Below are 21,254 nucleotides of genomic sequence, written 5' to 3'. Positions count from 1 at the left end.
TGAACTACATTGCGCTATCGTCGGGACTGTTGCCCTAGAAACATAAACACGTGAGTAGACACGATACGTTATCGTTATTGTAAAATACACCATTGACTGAATATGAGTCATTATTTTGGAAACTTTAGCCTATTGATTTTTTTTGTCAATTTACTTAATAAATTTCACAAAAATCTTTAGAAGATCTGTCTAAGTAACAGCTATTTGTCCGTCTTGTTCAAAAATAAAGTATCCTAAGGCGTTTTAGTTCTTACTCTTTTATGGGTTTTATCACCGGTTCCATATATCTGATATCGTTTGTGATCGAGCTTGGAACACACACAATGTAGAGTTTGAGCAGTGATGCCAAGCTTCGACAAGATAAAAATCGATTCAATTACAGTCAGTCCTAGAGAAATAATAATTTAACGAATATTAGCTGAATGAATCTTTGCATGGTCAATTTTGGTTATCGAAAATGTATTAATTACTTTATTTCCAATTCCTATTTACATACGTACTTTTAACATTATACTAAACTAAACTATAAATAACTTTTAACATTATACTAAACTAAACTATAAATAATTAACAAAAAACAAAATATTTACAATTAAGTATACAATATATTGTAAATATGAAAATGTATGAGCTGAGGCCTAAACTCTCCTTATTCTTTGTCTTATTTGAGTCAAATAGAGGATAACATACATAACATATTTATACAGAATTAAAAAATATCTTCGCATTATCACTTCTATAATACGTACAAAAAACTTTAAACATAACAATTTCGTGTTCAATAACATGTTATAATAAAGTGTCAAAATAACAAATGTTGAAAGTAGTTATTATTACAAGTTAGCATTATGGCATGTAAGCACGGAATGTATTTTGTGAAATTATATACCATATCAAATAGCCGTGTCGGTTGGACACTGAGCAAACCTCGCCAATTCGTACGAATCACGGAATTCAATGCAAATCATGCTAACAAGCTGTATTTTTGTGATTTAGACATGTTTTTAACGGCTTTAGTATTTTCGTTCGAGTTTGAATTTACGTTAGAGGAGACCTATCAACTCCTTTTACTATTGAGAATCGTACTTTAATGATAAAAAAGTATTTTACGAAGACAATAAATACTCTGGAATCTTCACGACTACTCGAAGAAATTGTTGTGAAAGATGGAAGTTGCTAAAGATTCGCTGTTTTAAGCTAATTCCAATTGCGGATTTGTCACCACCTGGGGAAGCAGCGTATAAGGATTCTGGTTTACCTGAGCCGACCCCAAAGATTAATTAAGATAAACCTAATTAGGTTTAGACAAATGGAATACTTAACTTTATCGTTTTTGATGTTGTATTATTATTGCTTCAATGAAGTATTCCCTAATCTAAGCTTTATGTTTGCGTAGGTACGGTGCATGTTACCCTTACTAGATAATAGTAGGCTAAATAATATGAATATTCTACAATTTGCGTCATTTCTAGGCATGACCTTTGAATAGAAAGATCCACCTTGTGGCATGGCGGTCATTCATTAAAGCGTATTTGTTTTCAATTGTTACCTGCTTAAACAAACAGGATGCCTAGACAGCATTGTACCTATAAGATAAAGCGACTTAGGTCTAACGTTCTCATTTGGTTTACTTGCAATCTAAAAGCCACGGTCTAGAAAAATTGCTAAGTTAAGTACTGAATTTCAAAAAGGAGATTTTGTTTATCTTAAAGCTATTAAATGAAGTGCTGTTTAAACGTTAGGTTGAGAGGATGATAGAGATGTAAGAAACGTCAAAAGTGCGCTAGATATAAGCATTAAAATTAGAATTTATTCTTAAAAAGAAAAATAACATACCTTTTATTATCTCTGTTACAACAAATAAGCAAATTACAGACAAATAATTTATTCGAATAAAATTCCAACACTACGTGTTTCGTTTCATTGCAACCGGGCCTACACTTGCTATTTGCAACATTTGATCTTAAAAGCAATTTACCTACCTAGTTTAAAAACCCGCCTTGACACGCTTCTAAATGGATGACAGATAAACAACATATTTACAAATGTAAACAACTACATTTCTATGGGATATTAGTTATTTAAAAGGTAAAGGCGATCTTGTTTTAAGTATTTCTTAGAATTTGGTGCAACTTGAAGAAGTAAAGATATGATTAATCGCACAGAACCTCTTGGTTTTGGTTGCGTTAACCTCTTGGTGCCTCATTTAACATATTTAATTAATTTATCTTTTGAAGAAGGTACCTTCCCAGAGTCTCTGAAAAAGTCTGTAGTCAAGCCACTATTTAAAAAAGGAGATAAAACCAAAATATCAAACTACAGGCCAATAACGTTGATACCTATATTCTCTAAGGTGTTTGAAAAGGCCATGCAAAAAAGACTAGTCGCATATTTGGACAAGTTTAAAATACTAAAAAGCGAACAGAATGGATTCCAAAAAGGAAAATCCACGACTCTTGCAGCATTTAATTTAATGAATAATGTCATTCAAAATCTTGATAAAAAAAAACCGACCACAGTTATCTTTTTTGACATGTCAAAAGCATTTGACTTCGTTTCGCATAAAATCCTATTAGAAAAACTAAGTAATTACGGTATAAGAGGTCCAGCTCTGGAATGGACGAAAAGCTATCTGCAAAACCGAAAACAGTGTGTGGAAATTACTTGTATGGGAGCAGATTCTTCCATACGACAAGAACGGTCTAACTATTTAATTAATTCGTATGGAGTTCCTCAAGGAAGCGTTCTTGGGCCACTGTATTTCTTAATTTACATTAATGATTTACCTGACATTACATCTTATAATTGCATTCTATTCGCTGATGACATATCTATTATTTTGACATACAACAATCTTCTTAACTATGACAATGAAATAAATACGACAGTAGGTAAAGTTATACAATGGTTAGAGAGTAATAACTTACAGGCCAATATAGGTAAAACAAACTATATACAATTTCAAACTCATGGATCACAGATAGTTCAAAGACATATTGCATATAATGGCACAAAAATAAATGAAACATCAGATACAAAATTTCTAGGACTAACACTGGATAAATACTGTGACTGGCGGAAACATATTGAGGGTGTATGTAAAAAGGTCAATAGTTTTGTATTTGTCTTAAATAGGCTCAGATTAACATCGACACGACAGACAGTACTAACAGCATACTACGGTTATGTTAGTTCCACCTTAACATACGGTTTGATATTATGGGGCAACTCAACTGATGCCGTTAGAGCATTTTTGGCACAAAAAAGATGTATCAGAGCAATGATTGGAATTCCCTCCTGGGAATCCTGTAAGCCGTACTTTAAAGAGTTAAAAGTGTTGACTCTACCAGGCATGTACATATTTGAAATCTAATAATATAAACCTATTTACAAAAGCTAAAGATTTATATCCTAGAAATACTAGAAATGGACAACGGCTAGTTCTAGAATTTACCCCACGAACAACCCTTATACAAAAGAACTGTTACGCAATGTGTATTAAAGTGTTCAATAAGTTACCCTCTCACATTCAAGAACTACCTATATCGCTATTTAAACGCAAACTTAAAAAAATATTATTGGAAAGAAATATATACTCAATAAATGAATGGCTCCAAAGCAAAATAAATTAAGTATGTGTAAAACTGTATAAAAGCCAAGCAAAATATTGGTGTAAATCATTAAGTTCTTGACATTGTTATTGTAATTTGTATTTATTAGACACTATTTAATTTTAAGACACTATTTGAATTCTGAGACTTTACTTTAATTGATAATATAATAACTTTAATTCGTAATAATTGTAATAATTTTGATTGTAATTTCTATGACACTTTTATAAAATAATTCACATACCTTTTCGAGGTTAAATAGATATAGCACTTTTATAATAATATAGTAACACCATTATGTACTCTATTTTGTTGTGAATAAATGACTTTTGACTTTTTTTGACTTTTTTTTTGACAGAAGTTCAGAGAACATTTTTGATAAGAATTGGTTCAAATACTTTTTAAAATTAACTTAGCTAAGTCATCAAACACTTTGAAAATGTTTCCAAACTGTATATTATATAAAGGTACAAAAGTTATAAAACTGTGTCAATACATAGTTTCTCAATGAAGTAAATCTCGTTATTTTAACTGCTCTAAACTGGAGCAGTGCTTTATTAATTACATTCGGATTTTAGTCAGTTACACGATAAACTTGACATTGCATCAATGCGTGTACATTTGATACTTTGTGGAGTAATAGACTTCTGTACTGAATAAGGACTTATCTAAAGTTCGACAACATAATTACATGGGTTATAACATGTTAAACCTCGGCAAGACTAGTTGTCAGACTTTCAAGTTTCTGATAACTAGTAACGGCTGTCAAAGATCTTAGAAGATGCTAGCTGGGACCTACAATTTAAAGTAGAATATATGAAAGATAATATATTATACGCTGTCCTTATAAGGGATACAACATTTTGTGGTTTGGTCAGGAAAGTCTCTACTTATAACTCTGTCCGATCGTAGAAAAGAGACATTCGGGCATGCAATCCCAAACTTCCACAGCTGCATCGTTTACAAAAGTGTATGATATGAACTGTAATTTTTATATGATTTTATGCTGCAGGAAATCATCTAGAAGACCTAAGCTATAGATGCTTTACGTATCTAAAGAAAAACCACAAAACAAACCATCTAACTACAAAGGAACATAAAATAAATATTATTTTTTATCATCAGTACCGTCCCATAAGTTTTTAGTTATTAGACCACAGAACGTTTCAGTAAAAACCATGGTCGGCGACAAGGCAACGTTTTTATTTACAGTTTTTGTTCAGAAACTATGTAGCTGTTATGTAAGCATGATTCTGAAGTTACTGATGATTTGGATTAAGTGTGACTGACACTTCTTGTGAGATTATATTGTTTAAAATGGTCATGTGTTATGACAATATGTATGAATGTGAATGAAGCACAAAAGGATGTAAAGATCTCATCAAAGGGCATTATCTGGTCTCTGTCTTCCTCTGCGGGAAGAATGCGTGTTTTTATGTTTGTAAATACCTCTAAAATAACGAGATCTAAAGCGGTATACGTTTTTGTTTCAAAACCAATATAGGTATTATAATTTTTATCTCTTGAGGAAGAAAAATATAATGAAAAACGTTTTAAAGGAATGCGAATTCATAATCTGGCCATCGTGGTGTAGTTCAGTTTCTTTCCGGAGTTTTATTGGGTATTTAACATGAGTGTCTTATTTCCAATTATGGTAAAAAGATACTCTTCCATTATTTACAAAACAAGAAAACAGAAACAATAAAGTAAAGTAAAACCTAACACGAATAAGCACCCACAACAGCCATTAGACATGTCACATAATACCTGTTTATAACAATTAAGAATATCCCAAGAATGCCGTAATATCAACATGATTGTACTACGCACTTCGTAAAGGTACATTGTATTCCAAGTGTTAAGGTGGGTCTGCATTGGACGAGCCGAGCACGCGAGCGTAAACCGAACAAAAATCAGGTCGTGTGAGCTGAGTGGCCTTATCCTAAAGTAGGCGGGTTAAAGTAGCCGAAGCTGTTTATGTCACTTATTAACCCGTTACTGTCCCTCTGCTGACTATACTAAGGTTCTACCCTCCCGAACCAAGGAGTGGTTTTAGGCCTTTATTAAGTTGCGGGTTGGAGACCTAACATGCTCTCAAAAAATTGATCACAGAAACTTTAGATATGCAAGGTTTTATCACAATGTTTTCCTTCACGGTTAGACCAAGTTATTTCTCTTTTTCAATTTAACTCATAACTTCGAGGAGTCATTGGTCTGTTGCCTCGGGTTCGGACCGTCGACGTCGACCACCTACATCGAAAGTGCTTACTTAATGTACCACTCGGATATGTGGAATAATTGGCAAAAAAAAACGATGCAAAAAAAATTTTGTATACCTCCGGCAGCAGTTACATTCATGATAGACTTTAAAAGTTTGTGCTCGGTTCATGCTCGATTTGACTAAAGTAGACCTACCTTTAAAGATACATTGTGTTGGAATGATTACGTCGTGTCGCTTGGTTTCAGGGAAGCATCGCACGCGCAACAATAAAACAAGTCTGCGACAACAATACGGAGGAATGATAACACAGTCTCTTGCGTAATGTGGGGGGTAAGGGGTATATATGTAATGCAAAACAGGGTGGTACACATACAATAATTTGACCACCAACACGCTTCGTCCAGTATTGGCTTAGAGACAGTAAAAAGAGACCCTTTCTTACTTTTTATCCCATAGTGAGATAGTCAGCTTCTGGTTTGAAAGAGTTTGGTTGCAAAGTATATAGGTACATATATTGATTAAAAAGACAGCTTATCGCAGAAACACCATATTCACAAAGGAAAGTAGCGCTCTTCCTTTGGATATTCGTGACAACCATGATTTGCGAAAAAATCATTATTCAGTTCGACAAACATTCTTTCTTAAATATTTTCTGAAGTGATTTGCAGTATTTTTTTTACCTTAGTATGTAGTGTGAGTATTGTATGTGTCTTTACCTGACGCCTATTGTAGACGCAGTAGTCAGATGTTGGTAAAACATCAAACACTGACACGTGCTGTCTTACCACCTGCGTTACCCAGAGACAGTCATAGCGTGAACATACCATCTGTTACATGACAATGACACTATATTATATACACTATGTATTATTTGGCCACTACATACAGCTGGCTAAGAAATTATTATACAAAAGAATTGTTGTTTGAAAATTTCCATTAAATAGGGTGCACAATTACAATCACTAATATCAGCTGTACCTATTTGGGGTATCCCAGAATTGAAAAATGGATATAAACAATATGCGTAGTAAAATATCAGTTATCTATTAAGTATGCAAATCTTTGCTTCTTCTCGAAATTAATTACTTAGCTGGAACACAGACCAATAAGGCCGTCTTGTTCTATCTATCGATTTTATAAGGCTATCATCTATTACGTCCATTATACTAAAGTGCGCGTGCGTTTGAACCCGTCGACACCTGCGAACACACACAAACCCATTCTATCCTACTAATTATAAATGCAAAATTTTGTGAGTATGTATGTATGGACGTTTGTTACCCTTTCACGTAAATACTACTGAATAGATTACGATGAAATTTCGTATGTAGGAAGCTGACGAAATAGAATAACACATAGGCTACTTTTTATCCCGGAGTTCCCGAGGGATTAGGATTTACACGAGAAGGGTTTCCACGCGGACGAAGTCGCGGGTGGCCTCTAGTACATAATACATACACACACTCACATTATAAGGACGTGCGAGTCTAAAAGGTCGAACAAGACGTGATGGGACCGATTTCCTTACGAAGGAGACCTAGAACCTTCCTTAACTATTGGCATTTACCTACTCGATGGTTAAAACAACGGTAAAAAAACTGCGCTAGATATTCACTGAGTTGAAGAGTTGGTGATCAAGCTGATGTCAATTAATAAAAAAAGTCACTAGATTGATACTTTTCGCGTTAATTGCTATATAAAACTGTACGAGTGAGGAAGATGATTTGAGTAAGTTTAGGAAACCAAATGTGATAGTGGAAAGGAATTAGACAACATTGGGTGGCATTTATTTACTTTTGCGACTACATATTTGTCGAATGTTGCGCGTATCTTTAAAATTTAATGTTGCAGTTGTTGACGTAGCTCTACTTAGATGACCTGGTCCAGATGCACGAATAAGTAGTTTTAGATACAGACGACACGGCCCTAGTAGTTATTGCTCTTTCCAATTATTTGCTGCAAATATTGTCATTGATCCGTGTGCAGTAATCGTTATCGATGGTCCTGTATGACAAGATGTAGGGATGTGAATGAAGTAAGAGAAGTTTGGTCGAACCAAGAGTCGTTCCTTAGTCACAGTCTACCCCTATGGAAGGGCGTGATTTTAAGTATGTTAACTGTCATTATACTCAGATTTTTACACCCAATCATTCAGTGCACTTTAATTTCCTAAAAGCCTTTGACATCATTGACTAACTTCATCTATTCTGGTCACCAGGAAGGAAGGAAAAACAGCTGCACTTGACTCCTGACCTCGCGCCTAAACTACTGGTGATGGCCTATGAATGAATAAACTGTTGTGTAATATCACATGTAACTTTGTCTCGCTACCTTGAGACTGGTCAAATGTTTTAGTTTCCTGGTAGAAGGTTCCAGAATTTTGACTGACGCTGGTGATTAGAATGTACGAAAAAACGATGGGTGAAATAAATAAATAAATATAATTGGACAACTCACACACGGTCATTTGATTCCAAACTAAGCAGAGCTTGTACTATGGTAACCAAATAACTGATAAACATACTTATATTCTTGTAAATACATACTTATATAGATACATTAACATCCAGGCTCAGAACAAATAGTCGTGCTCATCACACAAAGATTTGTCCCGGGTGGGATTCGAACCCACCACACGCGGCGCTACGGTTGTTGCGGCGAGGTGACCGCTTAAACCACTGCGCCAAACGTGCAGTTAATGTTTGATGTTGTATTTTTGTTTGAGTTTCATGAGATGTTTAGTAAAAAGTCATCTCGTTGGATAAGTGCTGTTTAGTTTAAAAAAGATTTTATTGATTGTTTGATACACGTGCCTTCACACTATCCGCACTTAGTCATGCTATTATAGGGCGTAAAATCGGCTTGACCGCTTTAAATTTTATTTACAGATATAGATTTCAGCGTCTATGTAGCAGCCTATTCGTAAAAGTGATTTGTGATATTATACCTTACTTTGACTTCAGTAAGTAAGTAAAGTTTAATGCGTATATTATAGGTATTTCAAATACTAATGACATACATCTTTCACCACAGTTAAATTCGGCTTCAGAGAAGCTTTGTACGAATCATTATAGTAGATTAAGGAGATTCCTTCTTTATAATTTTCTTCTATTATTAACAGATCACTGAAGTCTTTTACAAGCAAATGAAAACAATCGCAACCAATCAAGCCGTATAGTAAATGTTATACAATATAATCTATTTGGGTGTGTCGAAAGGAAAGTGTTTGCGCAACGTATGTCTAATTGTTATGGGTGGCTTACTGCGGTGTTGCGTGTTCATACAAGCTGACATTATCGACATTACTGACCCACTCGCTGTTACAGTTTGTTACAAGATGACTTGGAATGTCGCCATTGAAAAATGTTTAATTTATAGGCTAATTGAATCAACTTTTGTCAGGTTTTTTTGGATTATCCAAAAGTACCATATCAGACAAATAAGCCGGCAATCGTACTAGCTTTTTCGTCTAAAGAGTGTAAACTAAATGTATTATAATAATTCGTAACTACATGAGCTAGCAGTTCGCCCTATTTTGTCACTTTATGGAGTCTATGGGAACCGTTGTTGTGCAAGTAAAATTTAATTTTACTTCATTTTTATTAAGCGTAATCGACAGAGAATCCATAGCATTCCTTCTCAAACTTGTAGTTTCCGAAGAGATAAAGTAATTTCTGTTCCTACTGTGACCTACATAATTAAATACTACAATAAAAATACATATCTTGTAAAAATAGTCAACATACGATATAAAACATAATCTCTTTCTTATCTTTTCAACTCAAGATCAACTGACGGAGCCTTGTAAAGTTATGACGCACGTTGAGTCACACACCTTTCGCTCCACAGGGTCTGCTATCAGTCTGGGGAACGAGGTCTTTACCCTTAAAGTCGTATTGGTGATACACTTGTCTCTATTACGCTATTTTCTTTTTGCTGTCAGACACGTCCGTTGATTTGAGGTTGATCTATTTCACGTAAAAACAGTTTACTAAATCTATACTAATATTATAAAGCTATAATATAAAGCTATACTATATTATAAAGCTATACTAATATTATGAAGAGTTTGTTTGTTTGTTTGTTTGTTTGAACGCGCTAATCTCAAGAACTACGGGTCTGATTTGAAAAATTCTTTCAGTGTTAGATAGCCCATTTATCGAGAAAGGCTATATATTATATCATCACGCTATGACCAATAGGACTAGAGTACGAGTAAAAAATGTTACAAGAACGGGGAAAATTATGACCCATTCTCTCTTATACATGTGGCGCAAGCGAAGTCGCGCGGGTCAGCTAGTTATAAATATTTATTTGTTAAGTTTTTGTTCTGGTCTTTTTATATACCAACATGGTCGGTGGCAACAGGGGAAGCGCCAATACCTATAAATGGTATAATAGCGGTCACGATAATCATGTTCCTTTAGTAATGGCCAGTGACAACAAGCACAGGGTCTGCTATCAGTCTGGGGAACGAGGTTTTTACCCTTAAAGTCGTATTGGTGATACACTTAGCTCTGAATGACGATAATCAAATAATATCGTATTTCAATAACCGTAACCACTTAACTAACAACTACGAAAATCAACGTAAGTAATTAGTATATGGGAAAGATGTCGTTTCAGATGAAGTTTTCAGAATAAATTATCAGAAAATTTCGATATCAGAGTGTTTTTAACTCATCTAGTTTCATTTTCTTTATTTTCTTTATTGAAAGAATAAACAATCTATCTAGAAGAATATGTCATCTCTCCCCAAAAAAGTGAGTTTTGATCAAATTCGTAAATAAAGTAAATAAACATAATCACAATGTATCAACAATAACATTCTCGTTAAAAACCCAAGTGACGTCAGTATTTTCTTTACATAAACATAAACTATATTATGATAATAAAATTGTGATTTCATTAGTATGCAACACGTGTACTGCGGTGATACATATTATTATATTTGAAAATAGATTTTAAATATGGTATTTCTTAGTTGGTTGTTTAGTGAGGATCTCAATTGATTTAACTGTTTAAACAACAATCCGAAATCAAATTAGTTTATTGGAGTCTCGGATCACAAAAACAGATAATCGAAAACAGCTTCCTTGCTTTAAAACAATTGTTATTATTAATTGACTTTTCTTTTATGACAAAAAGTATGGATGTAAATGAAGCAAGGGAAGTTTTAAGGGATCTCAACAACGCGTTCTATGCTCCCTGCCTAGCGTCCTATGCTATGGGAAAATAGCATGATTTTGTGTATTATAATTTATTTTAAGATATGTAACACATATCCATATTTTATATATATTTATCATATATATATTATCATATTATATATATATTTTTAACCATCTAACAGCTATACTTGTAAAATAATCATCAATTAATTACTTTCCCGAAAATGCTAAATGTATTAGAATGAAAATAGCATTTTTAATCATATACAACTATCGTCACAGTAAATAATCTAGCTGCAAATTAATAACGACTTCCGCGATTACATTATTATAATGAAATTAATAATAGTTTTTATTGTAAACAATAATCAGATTACTAAACAATTCATGTGACATTTGAGTTCAACAGAGCGTTGAGTAAAAATAAACGTTTCCTCTTCCGTTACGCCATTTTCTTTTTGCTGTCAAACACTTCCGTTTGAAGTTGATCTAATTAACGTAAAAACAGTTTCATAAATTATAAATATTTATTTGATAAGTTTTTGCTATAGCCTTTTTATAGCAAGATAATCGGTGTTGACAGAACTGGCCCGATCGAAGATGGTAGAACTATAGACATGTTCATGATAACGAACATGTTTTATGCCAAGAACAGCAAGTGAGTAAAAGGTGAAAAAAATAAAACTCTTTAGAGGAAGCCTTTGCCTAACAGTGGGACATTGATGAACTTAGACTAAATAATATGAAAAGGTATTTGCGGCGTTGTTTTTGTCGCTGTACCTACCTACATATTTTGTTACCAAGGTTGAATGACAGATCCGTTACCCTTGTATCAATAGGTTGATGTGTAGGTATAACTTTTGTTTTATTGGTAGAAATTTACATAGACTTGTATGCAGTTCAAAAATAAAAGAAATTTACTGAGAGCCTGCTAATATTTTAATAGCAATTTTTACTCCGATATTTTATCTGCCTGTTTTGAACAGGCGCTTTTAAATTTAACTAGTGACGAGTATTTTCCTTTTTATCGTGAGTTTTTGTTATTTAGCAAATTTTCAAAGAAATTTGTTTATAAAAGCCACATATTAATGCCAGTTAACATATTAAAATAATATGTTAATATGTACCTAAAACGAATTAAATTTATTTGTCGGTAAAACGCCTACTTTCTTAATAATAGCAACCAATTGCATTTAAGTAGAAAAGTATACATTTATGTAATGTTGTCCAAGTTGTAGGTTAAGATGCACCATAGACAGCAGAGCAGTAAGCTAATTACTATATATTATCTTAGCCTTATTAAAAATACCATTCTACTGAAAATATGAAATACAACCCTGCCAGGGCTATCACGTATCTCAGTTAAAAGCTATTTGAAACCCATTATGCTGTACATTGTTTTCTTTCCTACATTCTAGTGATTAACACGTTACGTCAAAGTAGCAATGTACTAAATGACTTTCAATCAGACATACACTAGTTGTCCACTGAGATGCGTAATATGGACTGTATTTTATTATCAAAGACAAATCATCACATTAGTAAAACTTTATCTGACTATCAGCGATGCGTCACGAGCCCAAAGCCGTATAATGCACTTGACCCGCTTGTCTGTCCCTGCCCTTGTAGCCTCCGAGGCCGAACATCGTACAGGCCCTTATAAACCCATGAGCACACGGTCTGAATACTTACGACTTGTCCCTATCGTGAATTAATTAGATGACTTTATAGGCATTAGATTAGGTATGTTTAGAATGTAGTGCAGAGATTTACATGTATGTTTTGTGGATCATAAGTAAAAGTTTATTATTAAAAGTGTTTTTGATGTTGTATTATGTAATCTCTACTATTTGACAATGCGTTTTTAGATCTTTGTGGCATCAAAAGTGAAACTGATTGCATGAGACGTTTGGATTATCTACAACTTATATAATTAAAAAAAAATTAATTAAAAATAATTAAAAAATAATTAAAAAAAAAAAAAAAAAAAAAATTAAAGTTGAACCCAAAAAACAAATGCATTGCTAAGCTCTTAACTCGAGACGACTCGATCAATTCGGCATTTTTCTATATACTCTTTTCTTTGTAGCAAGAGTAAAGTTTTACTAAAAAGAAAAAAATAATAAAATTATAAATTATAAAAGTACAAAAAATCGATATAGTATTTAATATAATTGCTTTATTGCTCGTTCATACTAAAATAAAGATCGAACAAAAGTAAACATAAAACAACATTTCTAAACAAAAAGACTTCAAAAACAAAACAATACGAGATTACCTCCTCAAATACGTACGTAACAATTTAATTCCGACGCCTATAGCAGCTGCGTAGACCGACAGCTTGATGGTACTCAACACGTTCAAATGTGACATCCACCATGAAAACGGGTTCTCCATCAATACCGTCGGCCAGTCTGAATCTGATATGTCTTCAAAAGTTTGAGCTTGAGGCCTCAAAATGCTTACTACATGAAGATATGCCGTATGCCCTGCCTCCAAAGCTGCAGCCACGTCTCCATCCGCGAATATGTCGAAAGCACCCCACTCCAAACCTCTCGGACTGACCCCATTTGTCAACACTCTTAAACCAACGTAATCCCCACAGCGGGGAACAAATATATCATCCATAGATGTTTCCCGGTACACCACAGGAGACTGAGCTTCCCACCCAAATAGATTAGTTAGCTGTTCCACTACAGCATCTTTTGAATTCTCCATCATCGAGTCTTCATCATCCCTTACCATCAAATAGCCAATGAGCGACGCGTATTTTTCCTTACTACCCGTAAAAGATAACCTTGGTCGCTGCATAGCCCAGATTATGGGACCTCTCATACTTAATATATCCCCACTGAATCCTTGACTCTCCCAGAAATTGTTCTCGTACTGTATTATGAACCTTTTCGCCTTGCCAGGAATTAAACTATGAGTTATCTCTGCCTCCGTTTCTGGTAGCAACTGGTTGTCAACTTTAATTGATTTCAGCTGATCAGGTTTTAAGGCCATAGCTAACAGTTTGCAGATATAAGTAGTATCACCTTTCATAGTTTCTAAGATAACTTGCTCAGCGTTCGAACCTGTATGTGTTCGGATTTGTTTAATTGATTTTGTTGTAACAACGATGTCAGCAATACTTGCTAAAAGCTGGCCCAATATTCGTTTTCTGCAGGAGCCCATAATTTTTTCACGGAACCTTGTGTTTTCTCCATCTATATGATGTCTGGTGCCACTTGTTCTGAAGCACTGGTGAAGGTAGAAGAGTAGGGACACAGTATCAGCCGGCGCACCACACACCAATTTCACGGTAGTCCTCATAATTTCTCTAGATGTCGGAAAAAGAAGCGCATCACAAATATTCTGCTCCATGGTCGTTCGGTCGTAGTACATCAGTCTGTTTCGCTCACTGGGTTCGTCGAAGCCGTTAGTTTGAAACAGGCGTTTCATGCTTCCGTCCAAGAACGTTTGATATTGGTTTAGTTCGAACTTCTCAACAAAATTGAGGTACGCGAAATCATTGAAGTTGTTGGTACACCGGACAGTACTTCCATTTCTGTATTCGAAGAGTTTGTTTAGCGTAGAGTTGTGTTCTCTAGGGTTTACGATAGCGCTTGGTATAGGAACTCCGAGTTCATTAGCGTATTTGATGAGGTACTTTTTAGCGGCGGCTTCGACTTGTTTTTTCGCGCTGCTTTCAGGCCTTGCTTCGTCATCTTCTTCTTCGTCTTCTAGCGTTGCCATAGATATGACGTCTTTGAACGCGACGCCGCACCGTGAGCCCGATTTGGAGCTAGTTCCAACAAGATCGAGTACTACAATGTCCATCGTGTCACCGAATTTCTTCTTCAGTTTATTCGCGGTCACGATGCCGGGCAGGCTGCATCCTAGGATGATGACATCAGCCTTCACGCTGGTTTTACTTCCTTTGTGATGCTTCTTCACCATAGATGGAATGTAATTTACTTAAAATACTAATAATGCGTCCTACTGCATTGTTGACTGATGATGACGTAAGCAACTGTCACATGGGCGGTTTTTTATTTTTTTTACTTTATTACTTATTTCGGCCTGCTGCTATTTGTTACATAATAAAGTATTCATATCTTTTAAATTTTTTCTCAAAGTATAAGGGTTTACTAACACTATTCCTTTGTTCCTTCTACGCCACCAAACTAGATGAAAGTCAACGTCAAGAAATACAAGGAGTCAAATAACCTTTTTACTTTAAAAAAAGGTAGACAATAGCTTGAAGTCAGCTCACTAAACAGATAAACAGTATATTTAACTGAATTATCGCCAAACATACATTTTACATTGAATTGCTTGACGCTTTGGCTTAGGCTATTCACACATATGTATGTTTCGCGTTTATTCTCGTATTTAACATTACACATAGTTAGTATCATTTTTCGTTGAATCACACATCATGCGATTTTACAATAGTAATAATACTCATAATATTAAGCAAAACAATCATAAAGCTCTTCCTAAATAGTGTCAGGGTGTCATTTGGCAATAAGTCAATTGCCTCTTGGCCTCAGCACGTCTGCAATAAACAGTATAAGTTAGAACAAGTTTCTACGCCTACCACAACTAGAATTGTCTGGTATTTAAGGCACAGATTCCTCTCATTTATTTCAATATTATTTTACACTATTTAATACTGTGGAAAGGATAAATAAAGGAAAGTGACGATCAAAACTATTATTACCGTGATTATTTTTTTTCGACGTGCCTTCCTTTTTTGATAAGGTATATCTTAGATTGGCAGTGATTAAATTTTGGCCTTTCTAGCGACGAAATTCCATATTATTTGTAAATATATTTATAGTCTCTTATCGAATTACTAAGGTGCCAGAAAATTTGCGATCCACAAATAATTGTTTCGGGTCTGGTTGTGCTTTGTGTCCGTTGCTTGTATGTTTGTAAAAGTCCCCGCGACACAAGAGCAATTCTTAGTGCGGGAGTTGTCTTTAAAAAAAAAAATTGTTATGACACTCAGAACTTAAATATGCTATTGGGAATTATTTGAAAAGAAAAAGAAGCTTGTCATATATTTTTATTTCCAGTACTAATAGTTTCTTTAACAACATTTAAACAGCTTAAATGATACGAATACTATTTCGCAACCTTTTGGAATAGAACATTAAATATTACTTTAATGTTATAATTCAAATGTAAATCCTGTAACTACGCCAAAAAAATCTCGGCTTAAAACAATAAAATATCAATTTTATTGAGACCACTCCATTAAAACTAAACGTTGTATAATAATATAATTTATATCGTTTACATAATATTATGATTTGGCCCTGACATTGGTCGTTCACGTATTCATATTTTTTTTCGACCAGGCAGCTAAACTAGCGGAAATTTTAACTAAAATTTAAAATAAGGAACTTTAAAAAAAAACGCTTTTTTACGTTTGCTATTGATATTTTATCTGCCAGTTAAAATAAAGACTATTCAATTATTTTGTATACTTATATGTATATGTTACAGTAAAAGCCCGAACTGTGGTAAATCCTAAGATTTTCCAGTAAAACCTAATATTTACCAACTCTCAATGGTAAAAGTCCGAACAATTCTTTTATTTCGAACTTTTGCCACTATTCACTTGATAGATCTTAGGATTAACATAATCACACGGTAAAAGTTGATAAATTCATATCATAACTATTAACATTTTTTTTTTATACGACCTCCTCCTGGGTCGAAATAAATGTATTGTTCGGACTTTTACCATTGAGAGTTGGTAAATCTTAGGTTTTTCCGGAAAATCTTAGGATTTACCACTGGTCGGGCTTTTACAGTAACATATAAACCAATATTGTACAAAGTATTTAGTAGAACCAATGAGAAGAGCTGACAAGAAACTCTTGCCATAGATAAAAACATATGCTACAGCACTCACATTGCCGCTTTAGAACATTATTGCTTTCGCAGTTTACACCTATTCTTACTCGCCATGCAGATTCTTCCCTTCCTATTATAGTCTCATTGTAAAAAAAAAACGAAATTGGCAAGCAAAAAAGCCAACATACAATATTAATACATTTAAGAGAACGTCTTTAGTATGACCCCTAATACAACGGTACTTAGTTGAAATAGTTTAGTTTTTGTTGCTACTATTATTAAGAGTATTGTAATTATATCTCGATTATTAACAGTTACACTTATTACTGTTATAACTACCAATGTATTAAATGATACATTTAGTTTTTGCTACTTCTTTAAAGTAGCTAAAGTAGGTTTGGTGCATTTTTTGGATCCCATGGTGTCACTCCTGATTGGTAATGAAATGAAATGAAAAAACTTTTTATTGTACTGAATAACAAAAGAAAAGAAATAAACTTGAATAAAATAAAAACAAAATAGATTAAAAATGGTAGTACAAATGGCGGCCTTATCGCACAGTGCCAATCTCTTCCAGACAACCATGGTTATATGAAATGAACACATACTTATACTTTCCCATCTACAATCGGGTAATCCAAAATGAAATACATAAATCGGAAACCTCGTATTAAGCGATGTAAATACCTACTAACCGAATTGAGAAACATCTCTTAAAAAAATACACACTACCGCACTAATAAATAATAATTGCTCTTGTTATGCGGGGATTTTACAAACATAGAACTACGGACACAAAGTACAACCAGACCCGAAACAAATACATATTAATTGTTCTGAGTGAGAGCCGAGCCCACGACCATCCAACACAATAACTTACACAAGGCTTAGTGAAAAGGAATATATCTTCTAGATCAGGAGTTTCCAACTTTTTCTTAGTCCGGGACCACTTTTATATTATTCTTGTTAGCAGGGACCACTATGTAAGTATATTAAAAATAAAGTGTAATAATCATCCTGAAAATTTAAAATTTTAAAACCATTCGCGGACCACTGGTTGGGAACCTGTGTTCTAGATCCTTAATACAGTCATGATTTTTCTTAAACTGTCTGGCGACATGCCCTTGACCTTTCCTTACCTGTTATGACCCGCATTAGATACAGAATTGCAGTTTAATACCACGGCAGTAGTGTCAGCGGTCAGAAAAGCGGAGTGCGGTTGATTGTAGGAGGAGAGAGGTAATACGACTCGGACGGTTGCTAGGCAACGGCAGCTGTTTCTGTCTTGTTGTTCAATGTTGATGTTCATTTTGTCTGCTACATATTTTTGGATTCCGTAGCTCGATTCTCTACCACTACCGACCAGCGACAATTGGCTAGCTATCGAGAATTTTCGTATGAAAATTTGATCTAATCAGAAAAAAAAAAGTTTTATCAATGTCTATTTAGGTTTGCGGGTTTTAGAGGACGTAATTTCATTTTTAATATGTAGGGGGTCAATATATCTTCAATTCAAGTTTCTTGGGTCCTTGTTGGCCCTAAAAACAGGAGTCGGGGCCAGGGAACAAGGGTGGCGACCCCTCAGGGCAAACACAAGCTAGGACCTAAAAATATAATAGATGGTTGACCGCAGTGGCATTTGAACTGGGCGTCTCGTAAAAAGTCGGTCCCGGTTGTCGATTTAAATAACAGTCGTTAAGCCACGTCAAAGGCCTTCGGGCGGCTTAAACAACTTTGACACTAGGTTGACCATTAACCATACATTAAGAAAAGCACGATGATGCATCATCAGGTTGATAAATCGTTTTAGTTACACGAGCTGTAGTCTCAAGCTGTGTCACACTTTTAAAACATGCAATATAATGTTGATCGTAATATATATTTTTAGTTTCACCTCTGAATATCAGTTTTATCAAACAACAAAGCTATCGAGATGACGTTTCACAATCACAATCGTCATTATGACGTAGCAATGTACTTAGGGAATAGTGCAGTGTGTAAATGTGCACTTGTAATCAATGAATGATTGCTTAAGATAACGACTGACTGTCTCTTTTTTGTTATTGGACAACTCAGACACGGTCATTTGATTCTAAATTAAGTAGAGCTTGTACTATGGTAACCAGATAACTGAAAAACATACTTCTAAATAACTACTTACATAAATAATTAATTATTTGAATTCGTGTGACTTCTTCCCTTTGACCGCCACGGTCGGCTATACTCGACAAATTAGAAAGTGCTCACGACACTTTCATCGGAAAATGTCGACAAAAATATAGCGTTGTGAGCACGTTCTGATTTGTCGAGTATAGCCGACAGTGGCGGTCAAAGGGTTAAAAGAATACCTGAAACTTGACTTGTGTGTTAAAAGACTGCATACTTGAGTAGAATATACCAATATTTTTAGTTATGTCAATCAACTTTGTTCCGAGGAAAAGTTTCCAGTTTTTGAAGGAATTCCTAAAACCGAATTTGCGTGTTATAAGACTGCTTACTTAAGTAAAACAATTATTTCATTGTTTTTATAAATCCAATCAACTTTCTTCTATATCAGCCACAAAATAACAACAAACACACAAACAGGTGTAACTGATTCTTATCACTCAAGAACAGACCCGCAATTATCAGTCACTAGGCAATAAAAAAGGTTTAATAACTCGACTACGAGAGCTCATTGACCGTGGATAAAGGCTTTAGCTCTTATACAAAGGTCTTTGTAGACTGAATAAATACAATGCAGCTCATACTTAGTAGTCAGTTATCTATACTTATAATAAATCTGTAGAGAGGTCAATTCTGTACATTGAATATATTTAAAAAAAAACCAATGGGGGATGTTTAGTAACGGATACTGATACCGAATCTGCAATTTATAATTTTCTTTTCTGTCTGTCTGTCTGTCTGTCTGTCCTCCGTCTGTATGTGTCGCTATCACGTAAAAACTACCGAATAGAATGCACTGAAATTTGGTATATGCATAGAATAAGTAGTGGAGCAAGTTCTAGGATACTTTTTATAGCATAAAATTTCAAAGATTTTTAGAAAATTGAAAAAAATACGTAAAAATCGTTTGAACCTGCGTTTCCCTATAGAGACCATAGATGGCTTTACAATCCATTTCACAACATTCGCATAAAGTTAACGCGGCGCCTGCCGTATCGATACCTGTTGTTCGCACCAAGCAATAGCAAATGTTGTATGATATATTACACAAAAATGTTGGTTTACGTGGGTCCGGTGCGGTCGGGATATCCTAGATGGCAAATCGAGTAATTTCGTTTGTTGTCGTTGTTCGTCGCAACTAACAGATGGCGTTGTTGTTCGAAACACATAACCAAATTAATTGGTTGCATTAAGGAAATAAATTGGATAGCTATGAAACAGACTATGTGGTAAGTTTTAAAAAATAAACAACGGATGATATATAAACAATAATTACGGGTTACGCGGTTTCGGACGTATCATCGCAAGTATATGTTACTGTAAAAGCCCGAACGGTGGTAAATCCTAAGATTTTCCGGTATAACCTAAGATTTACCAACTCTCAATGGTAAAAGTCCGAACAAGCCAGAGTTTAAAAACTATGTTACGATATATAAAAAAATCCTCCTTCATAACTATGTTTATAACTATTTCACGGTATAATAATATACTGTGGCATAGTCATAAAGAAGGAGTTTTGGGCAAAACGACATGGGTAGGTTAGGTTAGAAGGCTAAGGTGGGAGCGAGCGAAGCGAAGCTCCCACCTTAGCCTTCGTGGTTATTTTTTTTTAAACCACCCAGAAGGAGGAGCCCCGCGAAGCGGGGCTCCGGCGACATCTCGACATCATCAAGTGAATATAGGTAAAAGTTCGAAATAAAAGAATTGTTCGGACTTTTACCATTGCGAGTTGGTAAATCTTAGGTTATACCGGAAAATCTTAGGATTTACCACCGTTCGGGCTTTTACAGTAACATATACATTATTACGCGTGTGAAGAGCTCCGGCGCAGATAGGTCTGTCTGTAGCTATAATAATATTCTGAATCCAGACGGGTAAGCAATGGTCAGTCTATAATAAGGTATTATATTTTACACTGTAAACTGGTACGGATACAGACGAGAGCGGAAAAGAAGGTAACCACAGGAAATCAGGCCTACCTGAGCCTGTGTCACATTGTGTGCCCTTCGGGTCCCTTTCGTAAATAACCATTAGATGACAAAAGAGTTGTTAGCATTTTTATGTGTAGGTGTATCGAGCGCTTCGCAATTCGCGTGCTCAAACGAATAAGCAACAGTACGAAATTCACGCGAGCGGAGCCGCACGGGTCAGCTAGTTTAAGAATATTTGGTTTGTGCAGAGAGTTGAACGAATTTATTTTTCTTTATTATTCGATTTTTCTTTCTTCAAATG

The 21,254-nt window shown here is 34.7% G+C and overlaps 1 protein-coding gene across 1 annotated transcript; it reads right to left on the bottom strand.

Annotated features, from left to right (window-relative positions):
* Nucleotides 1-13,117: 13,117 nt before the first annotated feature.
* shps (putative monoamine oxidase sheepish) lies at nucleotides 13,118-15,008 on the bottom strand. Its single transcript, XM_076126366.1, has one exon. It carries the CDS (start codon nucleotides 14,943-14,945, stop codon nucleotides 13,278-13,280), a length of 1,668 nt encoding a protein of 555 aa, XP_075982481.1. The 5' UTR covers nucleotides 14,946-15,008; the 3' UTR covers nucleotides 13,118-13,277.
* Nucleotides 15,009-21,254: the final 6,246 nt, after the last annotated feature.

Source organism: Anticarsia gemmatalis, chromosome 1 (genome assembly GCF_050436995.1).
Source record: "Anticarsia gemmatalis isolate Benzon Research Colony breed Stoneville strain chromosome 1, ilAntGemm2 primary, whole genome shotgun sequence".
Classification (NCBI taxonomy): domain Eukaryota; kingdom Metazoa; phylum Arthropoda; class Insecta; order Lepidoptera; family Erebidae; genus Anticarsia; species Anticarsia gemmatalis.
The sequence above is the reverse complement of the archived record's forward strand: the minus strand, read 5'-3'. Positions and strand labels throughout refer to the sequence as shown.